The 27839-nt window shown below is 50.0% G+C and overlaps 1 protein-coding gene across 1 annotated transcript in view; it reads right to left on the reverse strand.

The window, feature by feature from the left end:
- The window catches only part of BATF3 (basic leucine zipper ATF-like transcription factor 3), a 190070-nt gene that overhangs the window by 10390 nt on the left and 151841 nt on the right, over nt 1-27839 (reverse strand). Inside the window, exon 2 of the mRNA XM_086925458.1 lies at nt 17881-17985. Coding sequence (XP_086781584.1) covers nt 17881-17985 — 105 coding nt within the window. The remainder of the gene's footprint in view (nt 1-17880; nt 17986-27839) is intronic.

Below are 27839 nucleotides of genomic sequence, written 5' to 3' on the forward strand. Positions count from 1 at the left end.
CGTTCTGCTCTCCTGGGAGGTGGACTGCCTGAACAGACAACTTGCGAGCTAGAAGCCAATGCCAGATGCGCTGAGCTTCCAGTGACAGAGTCCTTGAGCGTGTTCCTCCCTGCTTGTTCAAATAGTACATCGTGGTGGTGTTGTCCATCTGTACTAGAACCATTTTCTCTTGAAGCGAGGGAAGGAACGCTTTGAGAGCCAGGTGAACCGCTCTCAACTCCAGCAAGTTGATATGATAAGTGCTATCCTTGGGAGACCACAGACCCTGCACTTGTAGGGGTTCCATGTGCGCTCCCCATCCTTGTAATGATGCATCTGTGATGATCGTTTGTGTTGGAGGAGGTTGATGGAAGAGAACTCCCACTTGCATGTTCTGTCTCTTTGTCCACCACTGGAGGGAAGATTGAGCTACCTCCGACAAAGTGATCCTATCGTCCCATCGATCTGAGTGTTGGTCCCATTTGACCTCCAGATCCTGCTGAAGAGGACGCATCCGAAGTCTGGCGTTCGGTACTAGGAAGATGCAGGAAGCCATCGACCCCAAGAGTGAGGCTATCTTCCGCACTTTCTGGGACCTGTGGAGAAGAACTTGCTGGCACTTGAGGGCTATCGAAAACTGTCTCTCCTCCGAAGGAAACACTTTTCCTACTTCGGAGTCTAGCAGAGCTCCTAGGAAGTGGATCTTCTGAGTGGGCTGTGAGACAGACTTGCTGTAGTTGACATGTAGTATAGACAACAATTGGTCCTCGACATAATTTTACCATTGAGAATGATCATAACATTTGGTCAAGTTGATTAACTCCACACCAAGACTGAATCTATAGTCTTAATAGCATAGATGATACTAGCCCACAGCCTCAAAATTTTTTACAACAAGTGCCAATAAACCAATGAAACCAGAAGGAGGTCCAATTGGGACGATTAATTTAATATGCCATATATCAACGTATGAAGATCAATGTATCTATATACATATATTTACACAAAACATAAGGCAACATACATTTTTCTAAAAGAGAGAACGTGCACAGAGAAAGATAAAGTATGTGCTCAAGTGAATGATCAAGAGGATCAGAAAACAGTGTAGATCATTTATATACAAAGAAACATTGAGCCTGTCCTAGGTAATGCTTGTAAAAAATACTTCTTTTTTACTTGCTAAATGCTATTTACAATTCCTTGGTCCTTAAATTGCACCGTTGGCAATAAGATTGCCAGGTAGAAGGGGATGGGGGGTGGACAAGGGACAGGGGTCAGTAGGTACAGGCTCCCAAAGGGGAATGTCGTCGACGTTTTGACCCAACCATATAGTGGGTGGTTCAAGTCCTCAACAACGGGTCTTCATCAGGACGGAGTAATAGGGGAATATCTCTCAAAGTGCACGTCAATTAAAAAACAATCGTTGGGCACCTGTAATGATAAATGAATAACGGGGCTAAGTATCACTATGTAATATCAAAAGAGTCCACTAGTGACCTTTGTGAAAAAGCACTCACCCTTCCGTGGTGCCTTGACAAGACAAAGTGCGACGATTGGTCCGCACCCACAATATGAAAGTATCCAAAGTTATACTGCGAAACAAAAAGTAGAAGAGGTAGCCATTAGTGCTACACAGCTTATCTCCCATATGAGTGACTATTTATCAAGGAGAGTTTCTTGTATTTGCGAAAAACGGCAAGACCCATTTTAGTTAAATGCCGATATTTAATAAAAACTCTCAGTCAAAATGTCAGAATCCTATTAGAATCTAATTAAGAAATATTAAAAAAGGAAAATTGCGCAAAGACTTTTATCAATAGTCTCGCAGTGGTCACTTACCCAATGCGTTTGTTCACTGGTGTTTTTTGTCAAAATTATTTATCAAGGCAGAAAAAGATACTCTATCTTATAGCGAGGAGTATATCAATAAATTGATAGAGACCCAGGGAGGTGGCAGCTTCTTGGGTAGGAACACCAATCCAATTGATCTAACTCTCAATGACAAAATTAATAAATTAGAGAGATTGGAAAAGAAATTAATCCGTACTAGATTACATGGCCATACACTAACACAATACCTCCAAGCTAATGTAATTCCTATTGGGTTACAGGTACGAAACGAACCGGCTATCTTTATTGATAATCCGAACTTTAAAGGCAAGTTCAGCTTCATCAGCAATAACTGTTCCAGGCACTGGATGGTGCTTGGGGTGGAGACAGCACTAGAGGAGGTAGAACGTCTGATGAAAGAAATATCTGAACTTAAAAAAGAAATAATAGATGACAAGGCTCTGAGTAATGCTAAAGAAGCTCTAGAACGCCTAGAAAAAACTATAAAAGAATTTGATGTGTTTACACAATCGACCAAATTGGATAAATTGGCAAAGGATTTGAAGTTCTATGATAAAAAAGCAGTCTAGGGGGCGTGGCCAAGATGGCGGCGGAGTAGGACGCCTTTCCGTGCCGCTCCGGCGCTGATCCAGCAAAGCATCTAAAAGCACGATCTTGGGGGTGCCCACGCGCCCCGACAGCGGCGGGGAAGACCGCCTGACGGAGCGGCAGACTTTGGTGGGGTCGCCGAGGCGGTGTGATCCCGGGAGCGCCTTAGAGATCGAACGTAACCCGCGGCCTGTGAGACCCCGGGCTCTCCGGACATCGAGGCCCGGCGCGGTCGGAGGGCGGGGCCCTAAATCCGCCTGCAGGCATTGGAGTGGACGGAAGGCTGATCGGAACTGCGCCTGGGCGACGGAGGTCCTGACGGCGGAACCCAGATCATACCCCACCACACCTGGGGGAGGTGGGGCGCCGGCCCCTGGCACAGCAGTGGCGCTCGGACTAGCGGCAACTCTATACTATCTACGCCGCCCGTCCCTCCTTTCGCGGTTGGCGCCTGCGGCCTGATTGGACTTTCGAGGCCCGCCATTACACCGCTCCACGAGGCGCGGGGCCTGGGTGCTGTGCAAAGCTGTGACTGCGACGGAGCAAAGGAGTGACTCTCCCGCTGGCTGGTGGTGCGACACGTGTTGGGTGGAGGCCTGGAGGGCTAAGGCATACGGACACCGGCTCTCGGGGTATCCCCCCTTGGGCACCGGAGACACCCACGGATCGAGTACCTGTGTGCGGGGGACTGGACATACTTGGTGGCGCCGGCGAGCGCCCTCCCGAGCACTTGGACCGCCTGCAGGCCTCGCTACTTTCCGCAGCCACGTGGCGCCGGCACAAGGTGCTGTGAGTCGCCATGTCTACTTTGCCGCGCAAACGGAACCAGGGGAAGGACAACGCCTCGAAATCCTCCCAACAACCGGCCTCCCCTGGAGCGAGTGGGTCGTCGAAGCCCTCGGATGAAGACGCCCCAGCGACGAAGGCTTTCATGTCGGAGTTGTTTGCCTCAATCAAGGAGGACATATCCGAGCTCAGGGCGCAACTCGCCTCCGACTTGCGGGAGGTGCGGAGAGACGTGGACGGCATAGGCGAAAGGGTGGCGACCCTGGAAGACAAGGACCTGAGTGTGGCCACCGATATTCATATGCTCCAGCAGGACATCATCCGCCTCACCGAGCAAAATTTGGACCTACAACTACACACGGAAGACCTTGAAAACCGCTCCCGTAGAAACAACATCCGAATACGGGTGGTGCCGTGGGACGGTGAGGCGGGGGATCTACGGGGGTACGTCCAGGAGCTGTTTCTCCAGGTCCTTGATGAGGCAGACACGAAAGAGATACAGATGGACAGAGTGCACCGGGTGGGATTGCCACGTCGCGGGGGGGGACCTCCCCCTGACATCCTGGTGTGCGTCCACGATTTCCAGCTTAAGGAAAGGATTCTTCGGAAAGCCCGGACCATCGAGTCGCTGCAATTCCGGGGTCATCGGCCACAACTATATCAGGACTTGGCTGCTTCCACCTTGCAAAAGCGGAGGGAATTCCGACCTGTCACACCGTTTCTGAGAGAGAGGGGCATCGCCTATTCCTGGGGACACCCTTTCAGGATCATCTTCAGGTGGCAGAACCGCCTAGCTCAAATCCGAACGCTCCAGGCGGCAAAAGAGCTTTTGGGTCTGGAGGATGTGCCGTCCTCGCAGGCCGCGGCGGCCTCCCCGTCTCGACGGCGCCGCCGTTCGAACTCATGGCACAGGGTAGGGCGCTCTCCCGCCGGTTCCCCTGCCAGACAGCGCCCGGACCTTTCTACCAGCCTGCAGGAACGGGGAGCAGCGGTCGCTTCGGTGGCCTCGGCCACGTTGGCCGACTCGCAGCATAGCTCTGGGGCGGCGTGATCCCCGAGGAATGGCGGATCGGCGCCGGAGAGGCTCGGGCCTTCTGATCGAGGGTTCTGACAGTACTCTGGTAGGAGACGACCTCGATTGTGGCCAATGGGAATAGTGGTTTCATTCCTCCGGCCTGCCTTTTGATTGGTGGCCTCCTACGGACTTCGGCCTACTGATCTCGATGAGTATTGTTACTGCACTTTTTTTTCTGATTTTGTACAATGTTCTGTATTGTTTAGGGGGGGGTTCGGTTGGGGGTTCTTGGGGATGGGGGGGGGGACCCGTGACGGGAGGCCATTGGGGGTGAATGCGGAGTGTATGTGGTTGAGTGCGTACTTTGCTGCAGTGGGGATGACTCAGCGACTATTCTGGAAACGTTTGGGTGCACGTTGCCGGGGGGAGGGGAGGAATGCGGAATGGGCGCCAATTGTATTACTGACAGCGGGGTCTGTGTTTTGTGTTTGCCATGCCAATTAGTATAGGTACATGGAATGTCAAGGGCTTGAACTCTCCTCAGAAGCGACAGAAGGTCCTGAAATATGTGGTGGACCATCACCTTGATGTGGTAGGGTTGCAAGAAACTCACTTGGCGCAAAAGGATGAAATGCGGCTCCGCCATAGGGCGTACCCCATTGTGTACAGGTCATCAGCTGTCACGAAGCATCGGGGGGTGGCTTTACTGTTCAAAGCAGCGTTGCACTTTCAACCAATGGGGGTCCGCAGCGACAGGGAGGGACGGTGGCTGATGGTCAAAGGGCACATTCAGGGTAGGCTATGTACGTTTGTTGTGCTCTACCTGCCTAATGCAGGTCAGAATAAGTTCATGCAGGAGTTACTGGTTAAGGTGGGGGACTTTGCAGAAGGTCTCGTGTTCATGTTGGGTGATTATAATTTGGTTTGGGACAGAGATATGGATAGCTCGGGGGGGAGGCGGGCGGACACAGGGGTCTTTCTGAGGCTACGCAGCGTGGGGTGGAGGAGATGGGTCTAGTTGATGGATGGAGGTTTTTTCACCCTGATATGAAGGACTATACGTTCTTTTCCCATGTGCACCACTCCTACTCCCATTTGGATTACGTCTTCCTTAGTCAATCCCTTAGAGGGAACATTCTAGATGCCGCCATTCTCCCGATATCTGTGTCGGACCACAGCCTCATGGTGCTCACGCTTCGTTGGTCACCTCCTAACACCGTGAACCGGAAGTGGTACTTCCCGGCTTCGGTAGCCAGGGACGAGGTGTCCCATCAAGCCTTGCGTTTGGCCATTCGTGACTTTTTTGCTTGCAACCCCCCGTCGGACACATCCCTGAGGACCACGTGGGACGCCTTTAATGCGACGATCAGGGGGACATGCCTGGGCCTCAATTCGCAATTGAACGCTCTACGTAGGAAGGAAAGGGAGGCGCTAGAGGCCGAGGTGCTTACGCTTGAGAGGGAGCACAAAGCTAATCCCTCGAGAATAACCCTGCGTCCCCTGACGGCGGTTAGGGGCAAGCTGAAGGCACATTATACGAATAGGGCCGAGCTCACCCTCCTACGGCTGGGACGGCACTCCTACTCCAGTGGTAACAAGATTGGCAGGCTCTTGGCCCGACAACTGAGGGACAAGAGGGAGCGTGAGTACATAGGTGGGATTAGAGATCCCGCGGGTGCGCTCCATCATTGTGACGGGGAGAAGGCGGACGTCTTTGGCCGCTTTTACGCCGCTTTGTACAAGGGGGAAGAGCTGGACACTGCTAAACAACGGGAGTTCCTGCAGCGCTTATCGCTTCCGCAGGTCTCCGGGGCCTGGAATGATTTACTCGATGCTCCGATCACGAGGGAGGAGGTCCTCTCTGCCATCAAAAACTTGAAATTACACAAAGCCCCCGGACCCGACGGGTTCACTGCAGTTTTCTATCAGACCTATGCGACTGAGGTGTGTGACTTCCTGGTCGCCCTCTTTAATGATATGGGTGGACCTGGGGTCAATTCAGGGACCCTCGCGGAGGCAGTGATCACAGTCCTGCCAAAGCCAGGGAAGGACCCGGAGCAATGTGCCTCATACCGCCCCATAGCCTTACTCAATATCGACGCGAAGCTTTACTCGGCTATTTTAGCAAGTCGTCTACAGGATCTGCTGCCGACGATTATCCACGCGGACCAATCCGGCTTCATTAAAGGCCGCCAGACGCACGATAATACTAGGAGGGTAATCCACCTTATTGAGAAGGCGGACAAGTTCCGCATCCCGGCGGTCTTGGTGGGTCTGGACGCAGAGAAGGCCTTCGACCGAGTGGACTGGGGCTTCTTATTCCACACGTTACAGGCGTTTGGTTTCTCCGATCGATTCATCGCTATGGTGAGAGCCAACTTCTGCAGCCCACGCTCGAGGGTGGCAGTGAACGGCCACCTATCGGCCTTCTTCCGGCACTCACGAGGCACCAGGCAGGGATGCCCCCTCTCGCCCTTGTTGTTTGCGCTCAGCATTGAGCCCCTGGCGATGGCGGTTCGGGAGCACGAGGGGGTGAAGGGCATCCCATTCACAGGGGAACAGCACAAAATCACCCTTTTTGCGGATGACGTCCTGCTATCAGTGGCCGACCCCGCTAACTCTCTTCCGTGTGTTCGAGATATATTGCTGGAATTTGAGGCAGTGGCCGGCTTCAAAGTTAATTACGGCAAGTCGTATGTCCTGAACCTGACCTTATCTCAGGCTGAGGTGGCACGGGTGAGAGCGACGACACCACTGGCCTGGGCCTCGGGCTCCATTCTATACCTGGGAGTTCATCTCACCCCTACGGTGGGCTGCTTATTCGCAGCCAACTTCCCGCCCCTCTTGGCCAAGTCGCGGGCGGAACTGGAGAAATGGAAACCAAAATTCCTATCCTGGCTGGGACGGGTGCACGCCATCAAAATGGTCCTTCTTCCCAAGTATCTGTACCTGTTCCAGGCCCTACCGATCCCACTGAACTCCTCCTTTTTTAGCCACCTTAAAATCGATGATGTTGACATTTGTCTGGCAGGGTGGTCGGGCGCGCCTTTCGTTTACACTCCTGCGACGTCCGCGGAATGACGGGGGGGTCGGTCTTCCGGATTTCCACCTCTATTACAAAGCTGCCCAACTCAGAGTCATGGTGGAATGGTCCCAGCAGTTTTCCGACAAACATTGGCTGCATATGGACCGGAGTGTGGCGGGCCGGTCCATCTGGGATCTGGCCTGGAAGCCGAAGCGGGACCGCCCGGCAAACGCGTATATTAGCACCCCCACGGGGACTACGCTGAAAGTCTGGGATACCCTGGCGGGCGACGAGAGGTGGACGACCTTTCCGTCCCCAATCACTCCATTGCATTTCAATCCGGAGTTTCCACCGGCGCTCACAGAGGGCCCCTTTGACGCCTGGAGGGAGGGGGGATGCCGGGCGCTACTTCACCTGTTCCACGGCCCCGATCCCCTGACGTTTGGGAACTGCGTGCGGGACTACCAAGTGCAGCCGGTGGAACGATACAGGCATTTACAATTGCTCCACTGGGCCACGTCACCGGGTGTGCGGGAGGCTGCGACGAGACCTCTGTCCGACTTTGAGGCCTTTCTCCTGAAGACATCCACCATGAAGGGGGCCATCTCCTTTCTCTACCAACTGCTGCTTCGTTCGGCCCTTTCCCCCAGACCGCGCTACATGGAGCAATGGGAGGAGATGGTAGGGAGGGATATCACTGATGGAGAGTGGTCAGCACTCTGGAAAGACATGACACAATTTAATCACTCCATACTCCTGAGGGAGGCGCATTTTAAAACCCTTACGCAGTGGTACATGGTCCCGGCTCGACTTCATCGCATTTACCCGGCTGTCACGGACAGATGCTGGAGGGGCTGCGGCCTCCTGGGGGACTTCCGCCACATTTGGTGGGACTGCCCAATCATCAAACCCTTCTGGGTCGAGATCTTGTCCCATATTAAAGACATCCTGAAGTACCCTGTCGACGACTCCCCGGAGTTCGTGCTACTGGGTTTGAGAGACCCTGGCCTTGAACACCAGACACGAGCTGACAAAAAGATCCTTTGGCTGTGTCTCGGCGCGGCCAAACTCACGTTGGCTTCGGCCTGGAAGCGGAAGGAGGCCCCGGCGATCTCCCTTTGGCACGCTAGATTGTGGAGGCTCCTGAGTCTCGAGAGAATGGCGGACATATTCCTAGGCAACTACAAAAATTTCAAACACGTGTGGGGCCCCTTGGTGTCCTTTCTCTCTAATGGTTTGCCCTCGGCAGTTTGCCCGGCATCACTGAGGAATTTACATCTATTTCAGCTCTAGAGTGTGCCTGTTGGATGAATGGGGGAGGTGAGCGGCACCGTCACGGGAGGGGGTGGGGGGGGGGGAGTTGTGGGGGACTGGGGTTGGGTGCTACTTTGGCACAGTTATATCGATGAGATGAGGCTCACCTAGAGGACAGGGCAATTCTGGACTCCTTGTCGGCTGCGCTAACTGAGCGACCCCATGTTGGGGGATAGGAACGGGACTGCCGACACTTACAACTGACGAAGCCTCTCATCCACTGGCTTTCTGGTGTTGCAGCATTGCCTCATCTTACTTTAACGCTTTCCCACTGTGTGGGCCCATCTGTGCGCCGTATGTGGTACCTTTTGTTTAATGTTCCTTTTTTTTGTCTGCAAAATAAAAAAATTTACAAAAAAAAAAAAAGCAGTCTATCCTTATCTAGCTGAAGGCTACTACAAGCAAGACAATCAAGGGAGGTTTGTTACCAGAGGTCGAGGTGGTTTTAGAAAGTATAATACCTTCTCTGACTCCTCAGCCACCAGTAATTCTGATAACGAACAGGAAAGACCGAGCACTAGCCATCAGTATTCTGAACATCAAAACACTTTTTTAGAGGAGGAACAATGGGCAGGATATCAGAACAGGGGCCGCCCCTGGGGGAGACCCAGGGGACGGGGCCAATCCAATTGGAACACAGGCAGGGGAGCAGCTGCGAAGAAACAGGTTCGTTTCAACCAGGAAGCTCACGGGGAGATCAGGACAAGACGACAGCATTACCAGTGGTGAATGTTGCCTGTGAGAGCCCAATAATCAATCTATCATCATATATTCTGAAACCAGCTGAGTTGAATATATTGGAGAAGGGTCTCTCGTTTGTCCCCACTAATCTACCCAATACGTTTGGTCTGAAAACAGAGTTGCATCAGTTTTTCCGCAAAGTCAGATTGAAGCACTATTTTAACAAAGTCCCTTTCCAACCAACCTTTACCAGCACTGGCTTACGACCACCATCAACTTTCACCCCAACATCTCAGATGGTATCGCATAAAATCCTAGCATTTGAACAGGTGGTGATGCGTGACGTGAACCAAGTGCTAAAAGAAAAAAAGTACATCAAATATAATATCAGTAGACAGGAACGTCAGGCCCTTGATTCCCTTAAACAGAACACTGACATTGTTATAAAACCCGCGGACAAGGGTGGGGCCATCGTTGTCCAAGGGAGAGAGGAGTATAAAACAGAGATCCTTTCACAACTAGGAGTGGTTGGTAACTACAAGAAACTAAGATCGGATCCAACAAAAGAGATAGCATCTAATATCAAATCAATCACAGACAAAGGACTTAAAGAGGGATACCTATCCAAACAAGAATATAATTTCCTGAACAGCACACACCCTAGGCTCCCTACGATCTACACGCTCCCGAAGGTGCATAAGAGGTTAAATAACCCCCCAGGCAGACCTATAGTGTCTGGCTGTGGGTCAATTCTAGAACCCTTGTGCAAATTCATTGATATCTTTTTAAAACCAGCGGCTGAGGGTACGATGTCCTATGTGAGAGACACCATGCAAGCGATACAACTGGTGGATGGCTATATTTTCAATCAGAACATAAACTTCTTGGCCACGATGGACGTTACATCACTTTATACGAACATACCACAGTCAGCAGCTATTGAAGTTATTAGAGAGGTTTTGGAAGAACGCCCTAGACCATGTCAGGTACCTACTCAATTTATTTTAGATCTACTTGAGATTGCTATGCGAAAGAATTTCTTTTATTTTGAGGGAGATTACTATGTGCAGACACGCGGAGTGGCCATGGGGGCAAGTTTTGCGCCGGACCTGGCCATACTCTTCATGGATGCATATGAAAGGGAATTCATATATAGTGACACAAACCCATACTTCACAAACATCAGGACATGGCGTCGATATATCGATGATGTCCTGATGATTTGGGAAGGTGATGAAAAAACCTTGACGGAATTTCACGGATGGCTAAATCAACGCTCCAAGGATATACAGTTTACCTTGGAGTATAGTAAAAAGAAAATTAATTTTCTCGACATTAATATAGTGGAAGATGAGGGACTGTTACACACCACCCTCTATAGAAAATCCAGTGAGAGGAATACCCTGCTTCGGTACAATAGCCATCATCCGCGCAATCTCAGGGACAATCTACCTTTTGGTCAGTTCCTGAGATTGCGCCGGAATTGTACCCGTAAGGAGGATTTCTTTAATGAATCTATGTCACTCATGGAGCGCCTGTTGGAGAGAGGCTATCCACAACGACTGTTAAAAAAGGCAAGAAAAAAAGCCTGGTTCTGTCACAGAGAATTCCTGTTAGAACCAAAAACTAAAACCAATAACAGTGATGAAAGGATAACATGTGTCACCACATTCAATACAAAAAGTACTGAAATCAAGAAGATTATAAATACACATTGGCACCTGGTGGCTGACGATGTAGGGATCACGACCCCACCGATGTTTGCCTTTAAAAAGGGAAGAAGTGTGAGGGACCATGTAGTCCAATCATTGTTACCCAATATATCCAGGGATGCCCAGTCCACGTTATGGAACACGCCACCTGTATTAGGCCACCACAGATGTGGATCGTGCAAAGCATGTCAACTAGCAGAAGAACTAAAATCATGCACTCACAATAACTACACGCATGTAATGAAACAACACACCAATTGTAATTCAACTGGAGTCATATATGTGATTGCATGCCCATGTGACTTTTGGTATATAGGTCAGACTGTCCAAAAAGTTAAAACCAGAATCCTTCAGCACTGCAGCAGGATCCGCTGTAAAGTCCAAGGAGCCCCGTTGGTTGAACATTTTACAAAATTTGATCACTCACCTGAAAGTCTGAGATGGTGGGTGTTAGAGAAGGTCACTGTTAATGTGAGAGGAGGCAATTTTTCAAACTGTCTAAGTGTTCGGGAGTGTAAATGGATGCACACTTTTGATACTGTGAACAAGGGCCTCAATGAATATGAGGAAATAACAAGACAGATGGCAACACTCTATAATGGGTGAATCCTCTTTATTTATTGTGTGACCTGCCTTGTTGTAATCACTAACCAAGAGTTGCACCCAGGAATCTTTTTATTGTGCAATATATAGATTGTAAATGCTTTAAATCTATGCACTATGTATCTGTTATAACTGTTTAAATCTATGTTTTAAATCTATGCACTATGTATCTGTTAGAACCGTTCATATATGTTTACATTTTGAATATATGCACTATTTATCTGTTATATTGGACCTGTCTGGATTGATATATACCAGTCACATTACTCTGTCATTTATTTCATCTAACTAACACTGACATGCAACACTGACATGTGGTATTTACAGGGTGCACTACAGGCGCCAATTTTTCGGTCATTCCTGTGAGTATGACCTTGCATCGGCCCGCCCGATTTATCAGTAAAACGTTCGAGTGAGACATCCCGTTTTCTTTTTAGACAATAGCGTACTGAAGTAATGAGTACATCCAGGATTAACTCACTGGTTTTTGATATAGTGTAGAGATATTCACACAAACACAAGAATCTCCCACTGGGCATCCTTAATCATCTGTGATTAGGACGCAATACTGCTGCACTTTATTCCCGATGCGGAAAGGCGAGTACGGCCGATCTCCTAGCAACCGTCAGGACGCCATGACGTAGGCGCGTCGGTTGCCTAGTTACAAATACAACCGCGCCGCGTTCGTCTCTGCTTCCGCATTCCATAACGCGGTTCTAGATGGGAGGCTGTTCGCGACTGAGCGGAGCTACGGAATAAATACCTTTCGCTCTGACCAAAGACACAGGGTATGTTAAAACGTAGTAACACGGGTAGTATAACCGATGGTTTGAAGCTTTCTTTGACCAAGTTACTCTGGCAGTGCCCTAACGGAGAGATATTTTGTCTTATCTCTTTCACAGCACTCAGTGTCAGATTCGCTTGATAAATAATTTTGACAAAAAACACCAGTGAACAAACGCATTGGGTAAGTGACCACTGCGAGACTATTGATAAAAGTCTTTGCGCAATTTTCCTTTTTTAATATTTCTTAATTAGATTCTAATAGGATTCTGACATTTTGACTGAGAGTTTTTATTAAATATCGGCATTTAACTAAAATGGGTCTTGCCGTTTTTCGCAAATACAAGAAACTCTCCTTGATAAATAGTCACTCATATGGGAGATAAGCTGTGTAGCACTAATGGCTACCTCTTCTACTTTTTGTTTCGCAGTATAACTTTGGATACTTTCATATTGTGGGTGCGGACCAATCGTCGCACTTTGTCTTGTCAAGGCACCACGGAAGGGTGAGTGCTTTTTCACAAAGGTCACTAGTGGACTCTTTTGATATTACATAGTGATACTTAGCCCCGTTATTCATTTATCATTACAGGTGCCCAACGATTGTTTTTTAATTGACGTGCACTTTGAGAGATATTCCCCTATTACTCCGTCCTGATGAAGACCCGTTGTTGAGGACTTGAACCACCCACTATATGGTTGGGTCGAAACGTCGACGACATTCCCCTTTGGGAGCCTGTACCTACTGACCCCTGTCCCTTGTCCACCCCCATCCCCTTCTTCCTGGCAATCTTATTGCCAACGGTGCAATTTAAGGACCAAGGAATTGTAAATAGCATTTAGCAAGTAAAAAAAGAAGTATTTTTTACAAGCATTACCTAGGACAGGCTCAATGTTTCTTTGTATATAAATGATCTACACTGTTTTCTGATCCTCTTGATCATTCACTTGAGCACATACTTTATCTTTCTCTGTGCACGTTCTCTCTTTTAGAAAAATGTATGTTGCCTTATGTTTTGTGTAAATATATGTATATAGATACATTGATCTTCATACGTTGATATATGGTATATTAAATTAATCGTCCCAATTGGACCTCCTTCTGGTTTCATTGGTTTATTGGCACTTGTTGTAAAAAATTTTGAGGCTGTGGGCTAGTATCATCTATGCTATTAAGACTATAGATTCAGTCTTGGTGTGGAGTTAATCAACTTGACCAAATGTTATGATCATTCTCAATGGTAAAATTATGTCGAGGACCAATTGTTGTCTATACTGCTGAATACCCAGGTCCTTGGACTATATTGGGTCAACCCCTGTTATATAACAGTAGTTGACATGTAGACCTAGACGCTGACAAAGTTCTATGCATGTCTGGAATTGATTCCTTACATTGCCTGGAGTTGGACCTTTCAACAGCCAATCGTCTAAGTATGGGTATACGAAGACTCCCCTGCGGCGCAGAGCTGCGGCCACCACTGCGACACATTTGGTGAACACCCTGGGAGCCGACTTCAACCCAAACGGAAGGACTTTGAACTGGTAGTGAGAGGTCCCCACCCGGAATCGAAGGAATCTCCTGTGATCTTGCCAAATTGGTATATGGAAGTACGCATCTTGAAGGTCCATCGAACACATCCAATCCCCCTGCCTGAGATGTGGATATATCTGGTGAAGCACCAACATGCGAAACTTTTCTTTTCGGACATGCAGATTGAGTGTTCTCAAGTCCAGAATGGGCCTGTATTCTTCCTTTTGGCCCTTTTTACTGACCAGAAAGTACCTCGAGAACTCTCCTTTCCCCCTTTGGGACACCGGAACTCTCTCGATGGCTTCTTTTTCGAGGAGTGTAGCTACTTCTGCCTTTAACCTTTGTAGCTGGTGGCTTGATGTTGACATCGGGGAAACGTGTGGAGGTAGACGATGGAAACGAAGACAGTACCCATTCTGCAGCGTAGACAACACCCATTGATCTTTTGTAATGGCCTGCCACTCTGTCCTGTGATGCGCAATGCTTCCCCCCACTGGAGTGGGTAACGGGGCTGGGGGAAGTGAAGACTCATTGCTTCTGCTGAGCTTTATTGAAGTTGTTGCCTTGGCGCTGATTTCCATTTCCCTTGGAATTGCCCTTGCCTTTGTACTGTGCCTTTTGCTGGCCCTGCTGGTTCTGGCCTTTCTGCCATTGAGGGGTTTGAACCCTCTGCTTCGAATAACCTTTGTTGTTCGAACGGAATTTCTTCTTGAATTCCTTTTTCTTCTCGAGGCCCACCGCTTTGAGGGTGTCCAACTCGGTCTTCATCCGCTGCATCTCCTCATCCGCACTTGCTCCAAAAAGAGATGTGCCTGAAAAAGGAAGGTTTAGGATTCTTGCTTGAGCCTCTGGTTTTAATGCTGTGAGGCGTAACCAAGATGTTCTCCTTGCTGTAGCTCTGTGCACATAGCCATGCGCAGCCAGCATTGCCCCATCTGCTGCCGCTCCTATAATCTGATTGGAGACTTGACTGCCCTCCATCAGAACCTCCTCAAAGTCCTTTCTATCTTCCTCAGGAAGTTTTGCGGTAAATCTCTGAAGTGAGTCCCACAGAGACCTGTCATACCTGCCGAGCAGGGCTTCCGCGTTGGAGACCTTGAGGAAAGAGGCTGAGGTGTTACACACCCTTCTCCCCCATGAGTCTTGCACCTTGATATCCTTATCCGGAGGTACCGTGGATGAGGAAGCCACCGCATTGGATTTTCTTGCCGCCGTGATGATCACTGAATCTGGCGGGGGATCAGCTTTGAGGAACAGAGGATCCTCTTCCGGAGGACGATACTTTTTGAGAATCCTCGCTGGAACGGACTTCACCGTTGCCGGAGTGAGGAAGACTTCATTCACATGTTCCATTATACCCGGAACCAACGGCAACAACGGTTTGGGTGCTGATCTATGTTGCAGGGTTTCGAATATGACAGTCGTCTTGACTTGTGGAGCTGTCATCGGTACTCCCAGCTTCAGGGCTCCCCTGCCCAAGATATCTTGGAACGAGAAAATATCCTCAGTTGGAGACACTCTTGAGCGTGGACTGTTTGTAAGAGTCGGGGAGTACTCCCTGTGAGATCGAGTTCTCGACGAACTTGAAGAACTACGTGTCCTCCTGGACCTAGATCTTCTGCTAGAACGCGTCTTGGAACGAGATCGCTCTCTGTGACGAGAATGTCTCTTACTTGAGTGCCTAGAACGAGACCGTTCTCTGCAGGGAAGAGGTTGGTCTCGATATCACTTTAGGTGATCTGCCATCTCCTTGTCCTTTGCCCAGTGGTGAAGAGGTCTCTTCCACCTTGGGGAAAGATGAACAGAAGGAGACTTGTGGACGGGATCCTTCGCAGGTGTACGTGACTTCGGAGGTTGATCCGTTCGATCCTGTTGCGATCTTGCAGGGGATTTAGACCTCCCCCTATTAGATGCGCCGCTCTGTCCATCCGAGGATCTGCCACTCCGAGATGATGAGGAAGATGAGGAAAGACTCACCAGAGATCCAGAGGAAGACCTCGACCGAGATCTTTCTTCTGCGATCCTCCGTCTCTTGGCAGGAGGATCCTGCACTGGAGATTGTTCGACCTCCGCAGCCGATGCTGAACCTGGAGAACCCAACTGTGGCTCTAGGACGTGAGTCTGGTCCAATAAGTCACTTTCCTTGTCCCGAACCACCTCCTTTGATTTTGCAGGAGTAATGTTCTTTGTCTGCGAAGAACTTCGCTCCCTGGATCTTTACTGATCCCTCGACGGTGGTTGTATCGACGCCGAGCGCCGAGCAGGTAGGCGCTCCCTCGACGTCGACCGTGATTTCCCTAACGTCGACCTCGGGTGGCGATGACTGTCCTTCGACGTTGAAGGCTGTCTGCTCGACGTCGATGGAGGCTGTTTCGACGCCGATCGCCGTTGACTCAGCGGCGACTGGGCGTGCCTCGACTCCAAATGCCGCTCCGACGTCAAACGCTCTTGTCCAGGCGTCGACGTTGGCTGCATCGACGTCGACCGATGATGTGTCGACAGAGGCTCCCTCGACGCCGAACGACCATGACTAGTCGTCGACGGAGGATGGCTCGACGTCGAACGCCGATGGACCGACGTCGACGGAGAATGCCTCGATGTCACAGCATGACGATGCTGTTTCGACGTCATACGGCTCGCCGTCGAGCTCTTCCGCTTCGACGGCGACCTGTCCCTCGACGCTGACTGAAGCGGAGGTACCTTCGATGTAGAAGCTGAAGACATCTTCTTCGTCGCCGTCGACTGCTTCTCCAACGCCGATCCCGACGTCGAATGTGAACCAATCGGGGCTTCTCTCGACGTCGACCGCGCCTTCCGACTTTTCTGCTTCTTGGGAGATCTTCCTCTCTCAGAAAGCCCATAAACTCTAATCCTCTCCGGATCTTTAAGAGTCCTGGAAGTTAAAACCTGGCAGTGTTCACAGGTTTTAGAGGAATGAGAGTCTGGTAGGCACAGGATACAGACTGAATGAGTGTCAGTCTTGGCCTTCTTCCATCCACATGAAGGACACTTGTCAAAGAGAGAAGGCATCTTTGACAGGAAAAATACCTTTTTTAAGCCTAAAAAGTGTTTAAGCAGCACTCTATGTCTAAAAGACGTCGAGGGAAGGCAAAAATTCTAGTTAAAGTTGAATATTTTTTGACAGAAAGTCAAAAAGAAAAGAAGCTGTTTCACCAGGGTCCTGACTGAAGGAGCCGGAAAGAACAACTGACCTGTCTGACCGACATCATAATCCCGATAGTGGAAACGCCGTGCATAAAGGATTATGTTGTGGTTTCTGACTGACCGACGGTCTCCTTGAGCCCATCGGAAGCCAGCTGGAATGACTGGCTGGTTTGACTCCTGACCGCCATAATCGTAATATGGCGGTCAGAAGTCAAACCAAGGATGTCGGTAGGAAAGTGTCCGACCTGCATTCAGAAGCTTTCTAACCGACATCCTAATTAGGCCATAGTTTTTCTCTCTCATGTCACGATCCCAGAAGTCCTGTACTATAAATGTCTGACAAATGCCCAGCAATGGCCAAATCTGGAAATGGAAGCAATCACATCAGCAATGACTATGTTTCCTGTTAAAACTGGAGCTACTTCCCACTTCCAAGGGTCGAAGGAAATTTCTAGAATCCAGTCGCGTTGAAAGAAAAAGCTTAGACTAGCTAGGAAAGCTATGCTTTTGTTTGTAGGTGCAGGTTTAGAGTTCACTTCATAGGCCTTGAAATACTTGCATTGTTTATTAAAGAGAAAAGAAAGAATCAGGTGGTCTCAAAGACTAAGCAGTGATGGTGGCCACACAGCAGAGTGTCTGTTAAGGTAAATTTGGGGCGTTAAAGATGGGTTAGTAATATCTTTCCTTGGAGCTTATATGCCATTTTCATTGGTCCAACAGAGCCATCAGTCTTATAGTGAAAAGGAAAGGACAATGAATACAGGTTTCAAACTCAATAGGAAATAAAAGATGGGACAACGTAGTGCAGAAGAGTACAACAAAATATATACTTTAATGAGACATTCACCATATGCAAGCTATCAGCTTTTTGTGTCTGCTTCTTGCGGCTTCTCTGTGCAGCAACTCTGTTCTTTTCTCTCCTCCGAACTTTCCGGTCATCTAACTCCGGGCTCTAAAAGAAAGAAAAAATAAAAGAAAGAATGAATGAACGAAAATAGAAAAAGGAGGAAAATGAATCAGGGAAGAACACATTTACAAAGTATTGTTTTCCGAAGGCTTTCGGTGACTTTTCTAGTCACAGAATATTTAACATCCATATTAATCAATTTCACTTTAGCGACACAGTGGCATATTGATACTGCAATATGCCACTGCTTCATACTTCTGTGTGTGGAGAAGACTCAGGACTTATGGACAAGAATAAGCATGAAGGCCTCAAACTAAGGTATCACATTTTTTTTGTGTATCCTTGTGCTGATGCTGGTCTCCCTAATATAATTTGAATGTAGGATGTATGAAAAGTTGCTAAGAAAGAAGTACTGTCAAGTCAGTCAGCCAAACCACTTTCTCTGGTTAGTTAAAAACCTACAAGTAAAATTCTGATTCCCCAGTACATAATAAAAACATATATAATCCAAATTACAACATATGAGCAATTAAAAAAGAATCAATATTACAAAGTCAATTTCATAGGCACATAAAAAACCCAGATAACCATTAGCACATATATAGAGATAAAAGGAATACCACATTAAGGGTATTTCCAGGAAAAAGCAGCCAAAAAGGGAAACAGTGATCATAAGTATATAATCGGTGCTTATGTAGCGTTTACCATAGGGTACCTTTTTTACCATAAGTACTGAAAACAAGCATTGGTAAAGCCGAAAGGTTTGACGGTTGTACAGACTTTATCAATGTTTGCTTTAAACTGCAACTGCCATACAGTGCCAAAAGCTTTAACGTTTGTATGGCATGATGAGTAGGCATGTGCACATCGTACAAGCATCAAATCTTTTGGCATTGCCAATGCTTGTTTGCCTGGCAAAACGTGGGTAAGGACAAAGACAAAAGCATGGAAAACTAGCACTGGCATAGCCAATAAGTATCGCCTTTGGAACTATTGGCTTTGCCGATGGTTTTTAGAGATGGTGTGCAACGTGACTAAATGGGTAACCCAAACCTTTTTTAAAAAAAGGGGCTTCAACACAGTTTAATTTTCTAAGCGCGTCACCACTCATGCATGCGCCTACAAAAGGTGCGGGGGGCTTTTGTTTTTCTTTTATTTACTGATCCAAGCAGGATTTGTATATTTTTTTTAAAAAGTAGTGCCAAAGTATTTTTTTCTAATGGTGGGGGAAACAACAAGGGGAATGGGATAGAAGCAACACAGACTGCGAGGTTGGGGCGGGAAGGATCACTGGGGATGGGATCGGAAGAAAAGCAGAGGGTGGAGGGAGAAGTACACAGCACGGGAGACAGAAAGCAACGTGGAGTGCGGCAATTAGCACAGGCAAGATGGCGACCACGTAGGTGTGCAGAGAAGGAACGGCTGCATCAAGGGGGGTTTGGGGGCAGCCGAGCCGCGAGGTCTGCCCCCCGGGCATATTTGGGAGGGGGAAGGGGGAGAACAAGCAAGCGGCCATTTTGCCACGTTGGGCTGGCTGGGGATAGCCCAAAAGCAGCCCAAAAGGAATTCTGCAGCCCAAAGTATAAATAGCGTTCCCGAGTAGTCCCAGCCACCATTTTAGGTACTGAGACCTGGTGGCTGGGAACGTTTTAGTCAGGAGCTTTTTGTCAGGCTTTTCTTGGGCAGCTTTCGCTAGTTTTAGGTCGGGGGCTTGGCGAGGGGCGAGTCCTCGAGGCACTACCCGGCTGGGCGAGGCAGGCGCCCGGCGCGGCATGCCTTCACCGCGTAGCGGCGGCAGCCCTTCGCCTGCGCGCCGCCACGGAGGTTTGCGCGTTCCCAGGTAGGTGTCACAGGGCTGCGCGGATGTCAGGAGCGCGGCCCTGTTTGTGACAGGGGGTGCGGGAAAAAATGATGCAGGGAGGGCGGACGAGGCGCGCTGCTAGTGGCGCCTCGCCGTCCTTAGGAATGGAATCGGCGGGGAGGGCGGGGCGGCAGGAGACCGTGGGCGGGCAGCGAGGCGGAGGGGTGTTGCGGCCGCCCTGGCGCGGCTGGCGAGGTCGGGGAGGCTCTGCCGGTGAGCGGGGCCTCCCGGGCGTTTGGTGCATCGGGCGGGAAAGGGGGCGGGAGGGGTGGGAGCGCACGCCTCAGGATCGGGGGGCGGGAGGGAGAGCGTGCAGGGAACTGGGGCGGGTAGGGGGAAAAAGGGGATGTCGACAAGTGGACGCAGCCCACCACAGAAGGGGAGTCAGGAGAGCCCCTCACCTGCCTGGCAAGAGAGGGGGACAGGAAGGCTGGCAAGAAGGGTGCATAGAGGGGCGCAAGGTGGGATGGTCCTGGGGGGCCGGGAAAGAGGGGGGGGTGTTCCCACGTGGTCGGGTGGGGGGGGGGAACCATAGGGCGGTGATGGCTGGCATGCGGGGGGGGGGGGGGTTTCTCCCCAGCATTGATGCATTGATAAGACTCAAGAGGGCAGGGAAAGGGAGCGGGAAGGGTTTAGAGGGTTCGAGTCGTGGGGTGCCGGTGGAGGGGATGGGTAGGCGGGGGGGGAGCTCGTCAGGGGAGGGGCCCGGGGGTAGGGGTGTTAATATGGAGAGGGTACGAGGAGGTCGGGGGGATAAAGGGGGGCGGGTGAGGGGGGGCACGCGGTTCAGGGTCCCAGTACACCAGCAGTACCTTTTCTTTGGCAGGGGGTCGGCCGGCGTGGGGCTCCAGACTTGGTATGGCTTGGGCAGCCCGGCGGCACCAAGGAGAAGGGAGGGCTGTGCTTCCTGCAGCAGGCCCGGAGTACGCGAGGGTCTCAACGCGGCTGGTTACGAAGGCCCCAGGCGGGCTCGCCAGTCCCTCCCCCCACAGGGCCCCCAGCGGCTTGGGGATTAAGAAGGCCCCAGGCGGGCTCGCCAGTCCCTCACACCCACAGGGCCCCCAGCGGCTTGGGGATCGTCAGCAGCCATGGAGCAACGGCACGGAGGAATACTTGACTAGTCTTGGTATCAAAGAAAAATAGTGGTCCGCAAATGCAATCTTTGCACATTTACCAATCAACTCAGCTGTGGATTTGGTGAGGGCTTCGCCTCTTTTTATAAGACAATGCGGATGACATTGGGGGCTACAATTGTGGAATGCTCGTGTGCAAGCTTTACATGTCCTTGGGGCCAAGGATATTCATTTCATTGTCATGTGCTTTTTCTTATACACGCTTAATCACACTTGTACTATCTCTAGGAGTTCGTCATTACCACATCAGGCTTTCTGGGAACCTCAACGTATTCGGCCAGTAGGGTAAGATAGATTGGCAACCTGCAACAATCAGTCTACCGGGAGGATTGGGTGGTCCTTACGCAGGCAGCAATGGTAAGCTTAAGTCGCTCTTAGATAGAACGAGGTGGTTGTGTTAGCTGAGACAATATTTTGGCTAGTTATGGGAATAATGGAGGAGTCCTGTGGTTATGCAAAGCTATGGTCGGATGTTGAACTACATTGGACAGGAGTTTGTGGTATATTTCTTTCCCGACACATTAGTTCCAATATATACAAGAATAAGCTATCGCGAGATTTACAGATGGAGGACGCGGCGTTATGGTTAATGTTCTTTTTCGACAAGCGGCCATTAAGGGACAGAAAATGGGTTTTTTGGGGGATCATGAGTACCCCTGAGTGGGTAGCAGTGGGTAGGTTGTTATACCGAGGTGATGGCTCGCAAGGTCGGGCAGGAGTGTGTGTTAATCGCCTGTGTGAGGTTTGGTCATGTAGCCACATAAGAGTTCTCTATTTCGGGTGGGAATAGAGACATTAGACGGGGTAAACGGCAACAGTAATTCTATGCCTTTAAGGTGGTCCAAAGTTGTTGCAGAGAAGTTGGGGATATTGGGGCTATTAGCCACGTGCCCGTTTTGTTAGAGGCAAAGTCAGGCATGAGACTCCATACCATTATGGCCGACACGTTTGCTGTGCAGTTGGGTCACGTAATCGCAGGAGCGACCATAGCGTAGCTGCACCGCACCAGCGAAGCACTCGACTGTTGAAGCGAGTTTAGTGAGAGGAGGACTGATTTAGGCAACCATGCGTCTGTAAGTTTCTACCGTGGCTGGGGGTTTTTGTTGGGTTGTACAGCGCTATGCACGGAACTCGGTCATTACTTTAGTTTGTCACGTTATGTTTCCTTGCGAGGTTGCACGGGCAAAGTACAGGGGATGTAAGTACAGTTGGATTCGTTCATGGGGGCGCTAAGGTCTCATAACACGATAGAATATCGGTACTGTTGAGTGCATGTGTTCAATTTTAGTTTCTGCTAAAAGAGAGGCGGAAGGTAAGATATACTGAGTGGTGCATGGTTACACAGCAGTAGGAGGCTACGTATAATTTCATGTGGTTGCGGTGACGGACTTTGGTTCCTTTTTAGGAACAGACGTTTTAGGTCTTAGTTGCCGGTCGTGATGGTGAGTAATGAGGAGCTAACATGGATGTTAGAGGAGTGTGCATTTCACCTAGTAGTATGGTGCGGCACCACTGAGTGGACAGCCGTATGAGACCTGGGTTACGTTTGACTCCACGAATCTGTGATGGTGTAGTGGTGTTCGTACACGCGGGACACGTTGGGAGTGGAAGAGGTGCAGGGACATTATGAATATGCGCTTGGGGGCATGCAGTTGAAGGTAAAAATAAATTTAAAATAATTCCCTAAGGACCACTTTTTATTATGGTCTTTGACTAGGCCCAGTTCCTGGGGAATATTGTTTTGCCATATGTCTGTTCATTAGGTAGGTTGACACGGCATTGCCGATGGGCTGCGCGAGGTCCTGCGCGTTGTTGAAGGTTTTGTAGGTTCCAGCAATGGTTTTACGGAACGAACGGGTCACTGGGGAGTTTCAGCCCTACCTGGATGACTCTTTTTCGTGGCGGGGCCCCGGACTCCACGAACTGCCAGGTGGCGCTGGACAGGTTTCAGGAGATCACGGAGGTCCTTGGGGTGCCATTGGCGCCGGATAAGGCAGTGGAGCCACGATCAGTGCTTTCACCTTTGTGTAAGGAGCTGGTGTCGGTGTTGCGCGAGGCACGGTTGCCGGCAAGCGAGCAGCGACGGATGTTGAGGCGGCTCGAGGTGATGGAGCCAAACCACAAAGTGCCAGTGTGGGAAATTCAAAAGACAAGTGGGGCCAGGCACGGCGCTGTCAATTTTGGGTATTGAGCTGGGCTCGGTGTTGCTGGAGACACTTTTGGCAGCGGCGGATGTGGAGGCTGCTAGGGGTGAGGGAAGCAAGGAACAAGGTGCCAGTGTTGGAACTTCAAATGCCAAGTGGGGCCAGACAGGGCGCTGTCAATTTTGGATTTGAGCTGGTCTCGGTGCTTACTGGAGGTGATGGAGGCAAGGCACAAAGTACCAGTGTTGGAAAGTCAAAAGACAGTGGGGACGACATGGCACTGTCAAGTTTGGGTATTGAGCTGGGCTTGGTGTTGCTGGAGACACGGTTGCTGGCAGACAAGCGGCAGCGGATGTTGAGGCGTCTCGAGAGGATGGAGGCAAGGCACAAGGTGCCAATGTTGGAACGTCAAAAGACAGTGGGGCCAGGCACGGCGCTGTCAATTCGGGGTATTGAGCTGCTATCGGTGTTTACTGGAAGCACGGTTGCCAGCAGGCAAGCAGCGGCAGATGTTGAGGTGGCTCGAGGTGATTGAGGCATGGCACAAAGTGCCAGTGTTGGAAATTCAAAGACAGTGGGGCCGGCATGGCGCGGTCAATATTTGGGTATTCGTTGGACGCGAGTTTTGCTGGAGGCATGGTTGCCGGCAGACAAGCAGCAGCGGATATCAAGGCTGCTAGAATTTCTGGTGGCAAAGCACATGGGGGTAGTGTCGGAAATTCATGTGCTGGGGGGACACAGCGGTTTTTGCGGGCAGGGTGGTACGTGTCGGGGAGGTTAGCGGGGTGGAAGCATCAGGCAAGGGCGGGAGGAGGATAGCAGTCGGTAGGGCACGCGCCGGTTTCGGAGTGGGGCGGCGTCGGAAGCGCATTGACGGTGGTGCGGCCGGGGGGACATTACGCGTCGGTGGCGATGATCCGCAGTGGTATCGGCGTTAAGTGTGCAGCGAAGTGCTTTTGAACGCGCAAGGGGACGTTGAGGGGGCATAGTTATTGACAATTGTTGCTCGTGCAGGTCGGGAATGGTTTCTTAGCCCGGGACGTGTTGATGTGGATGGCGGAGCATTCGTTTGTAAAGAGGGCCAAGTGGCAAGCACGGGATAGCTTATTTGGTGGTAAGCTGAGTCTCAATCCTGAATGGTTTCAGGTTGCATGGGTCAGGGAGGCCCGTTTATTGGGGGGTGCGCCGTGAGTGGGGGCAGGCGGTTGGCGTCTCAATTTCTGCATCAAAAAAGGGGGGGTGGGAGGGCAGGAAAAGGGGGAGGCGGTGTAATCACCTAACCTCCGCCTTTCCCTGGGTGGCGGAGTTGTTTTTGATGTTGGCCAAGTTTGGCTGGAGTTCGGTACTTTCTCGTGAAGTTTGGGGAGTTGGGAATCGGGAGCGGGGAAAGCGTAACCAGTTTGGGAGTTGACATTAGAGGGTAGTTAGTTACAGTTGCAAGAAGGCAAATAGGACTGTAGGTCTTGGGAGGTTTTGGAGTTAGGAGGTAGGGGATAAAACTGGATAGTATTATGATGTAATTGAGTTATATGTTTGTATATTGCAGGGTGGGGGATTTTATCATGTGGGGATCGTAGGGGTGAGGGGAGTAAAACAAAAAGGGGTCAGGTAACTCGATGTTTAGAGAGGTTTCAGTTTTGTAAGGCAGTTTGGCAGTTTAATAAATGTGATGTGCACCTGTTTCAATAAAGCGGCCTTTTACACACACAAAATGGTAGTCGGTGTGCTTTCCCCCCTTTTTCCCTCCCAATGGGGTTTGGGGGGCAGGCTAGCCGCGAGGTCTGCCCCCCGGGCAGATTTGGGAGGGGGAAGGGGGGAGAACAAGCGAGCGGCCATTTTGCCGCGTTGGGCTGGCTGGGGATAACCCAAAAGCAGCCCAAAAGGAATTTTGCAGCCCAAAGTATAAATAGCGTTCCCGAGTGGTCCCAGCCACAATTTTAGGTACTGAGACCTGGTGGCTAGGAACGTTTTAGTCAGGAGCTTTTTGTCCCCGCCTGGGTTTTGGCTTGGGCTTTTGGTTGTGCTGGGAAGGTTTTAGGACAGGAAGGGTTTTTGTGTCAGGAGGCTGGGTTGGGACAGGTGCACAGGGGGTGGTTATATGTAAGTTGTCGCTTGGAACAGGTGCTGGTGGAGTTATTTTTGATGTTGGCCAAGTTTGGCTGGAGTTCGGTACTTTCTCATGAAGTTTGGGGAGTTGGGAAAGGGGAGCGGGAAAAGCGTAACCAGTTTGGGAGTTGACATTAGAGGGTAGTTAGTTACAGTTGCAAGAAGGCAAATAGGACTGTAGGTCTTGGGAGGTTTTGGAGTTAGGAGGTAGGGGATAAAACTAGATAGTATTATGATGTAAATGTGTTATATGTTTGTATATTGCAGGGTGGGGGATTTTATCATGTGGGGATCGTAGGGGTGAGGGGAGTAAAACAAAAAGGGGTCAGGTAACTCGATGTTTAGAGAGGTTTCAGTTTTGTAAGGCAGTTTGCCAGTTTAATAAATGTGATGTGCACCTGTTTCAATAAAGCTGTCTTTTACACACACAAAATGGTAGTCAGTGTGCTTGCCCCCCTTTTTCCCTCCCAACTGTTATACATGGGCCAAGAAATTGATTAAACGAAGTGACCTACCTGGCAGGGGCGTAACACAGGCCCCCGCATCCCCGGCAGTGCAGAGGGCCCAGGGGCTGCAGGGGGCCCCCTCAGCACTGTACTCATGCCAGAGAGCTCCGGATTAAATCCAGAGAGGTGCACCTTGCAGGGGGGCCCCTACGACTTTCGTTACACCACTGCTACCTGGTATGGGGAGGAAGCTGCAGTTTTTCTGAGGCTGTAGTTTTGGCTGTCGCGCTCGGAGAGCTTCGAGGATTTGGGAAACTTCCTTCCCAGGCATTGGGATGCTTGCGACGTGGTTAAACGCCCGGTAAGTGGGCAGGCCGGCAAAAAGGCATTCACCGATGGTCTTCCTGGTTTCGGGACTGGCGCTTGCAGTCCTCATCATTATGGCTCCTAAAGCTCCCAAACAACCCAGCAGGAAAGACTGTATTTTTACACGGGTGGTGGGGCTGGCAGCAAAAGAACAGAGCTGATCCATGAGCAGCCAGGCAATGGTGCTGGTTCAGGTGAGCCCAGTCACTTGCGACATGTGAAACACCGCCTGAAAGCTTGGGTGCAGTACAGAAGAATAATTTGGGAGTCTCATTAGTATGTTCTTGTGTGAAACCCTTGTCCTCATCTGTAGCAGCTTTGGAACTGGGCAATGTATGTACATCTTCTGCCATTCCACAACCAGTAATTCCGAAATGTTTTCCAAATAAAAAATACACTGGCTAACTCGGTCTCTCAACCCCTCCAGGGCGTCCTGGCTGTGCAAGAGGGATATCAGCTTTCTCTCGAGCCCGGTCTGGTAGATAATTGCAGTGGAGTAGAGCTGCTTTTTAAGAAACAAATTCAGAGGCTAACAACAGGAGCCTTAACCTCCCGAGGGGGGTATTTGGGGTCCATATCTGCTGAGCTAGGGGCGCAGGAGAGCGCTGCAAGTTTTAACACTATGATACAGCAGCTAAGTGCTAAACTTGATCTACGATCTGTGCAGAGTACCGAATCGCGAGGTATCAGCTTACTAAATAATACGGCGGTAGGGGCTGATACATTTTATTTCCTGACAGATGGCTCGGGTGCCTACAAATCTAATCTAAGTGATGATCAATCTAGCACCACCTTATCAGATTCAAGCATCCGGATTTTCCAGAGAGAGCAATGAAACGCCGCAGATCCCCTAAAGGGCATAGAGGTCCCCTGAATCCCCATAAAAGCGGCAGTAAAACCTGGCCAAACACGGGGCTAAAATGGAACTATTCACGTACTAGAAGTATGGGTGATAAGGAGGTCTCTGCAAACTTACATTCTTCAGACCAACTAGGGCTGGGAGGAGAATACACGAGCCCTTCCCTGTGCTTTATCCTGGAGTCAATCAAAGAGCATCGCGCAGAGACCCGGGCAGATGGTGAAAAAATAAGACCAGCAAAGAAAAAGCTGGAGGGGGCAATCAGAAAAGTTGGTAAATACTGCATCGAAATTGATGAAAAGTTGAATTGCTTAAAAGAAAGGGCCTCAGTTGCGGAGGCAGAAATCATTAAGGTTAAGGACCAAGTCCCAGGATGCCCAACTTTCGGACGTGATGTGGAAGTATGATGACTTTGAAAATCGTCAGAAACTAAATAACCTCTGCTTCCTTGGAATACAGGAAGGGGGAGAGGGAGACAATATAGGAACTTTAATGTTGGACTTACTGAAAAATGCATTTCCTGAACAGTCTGGGTGGAACTGGGATGTAGAAGTACAGAGGGTGCACAGATTCCCCATGAACTTACATAGCTATGGCAAATGGCAAGGATAAAGGGGAACAGAGGAAACCTAGGGCAATACTGTTTTTTTTGCAATTTCCTGCTGAGGCAAGCTATATTGGAAACTAGACACCCAGGGAAGTCCAGGGAGGTGTATCTTCCGTGGATCCCCCAATGTTTCCTACCCAGGATCCCTTGCAAACCTCAAATTTAGTTGAAAATGATTTTTCTAACATTCCTGTGTGGGAAAATTGTGGGACTGACACAACTTTCCTACCACCCGGAATTCCCCCAGGTCCCCCGATAAAAATGTTACCTCACTCGAGTGGGTGAGCCAAGTGCCCGAGGCAAGCACCGGCCCAAAACGTATTGTGGACACATCAAAATTACCTATCAGAAAACGACCTGGTTTTGAAAAGGGGGGG

This window comes from Lissotriton vulgaris, chromosome 6 (genome assembly GCF_964263255.1).
Source record: "Lissotriton vulgaris chromosome 6, aLisVul1.2, whole genome shotgun sequence".
Taxonomy (NCBI): domain Eukaryota; kingdom Metazoa; phylum Chordata; class Amphibia; order Caudata; family Salamandridae; genus Lissotriton; species Lissotriton vulgaris.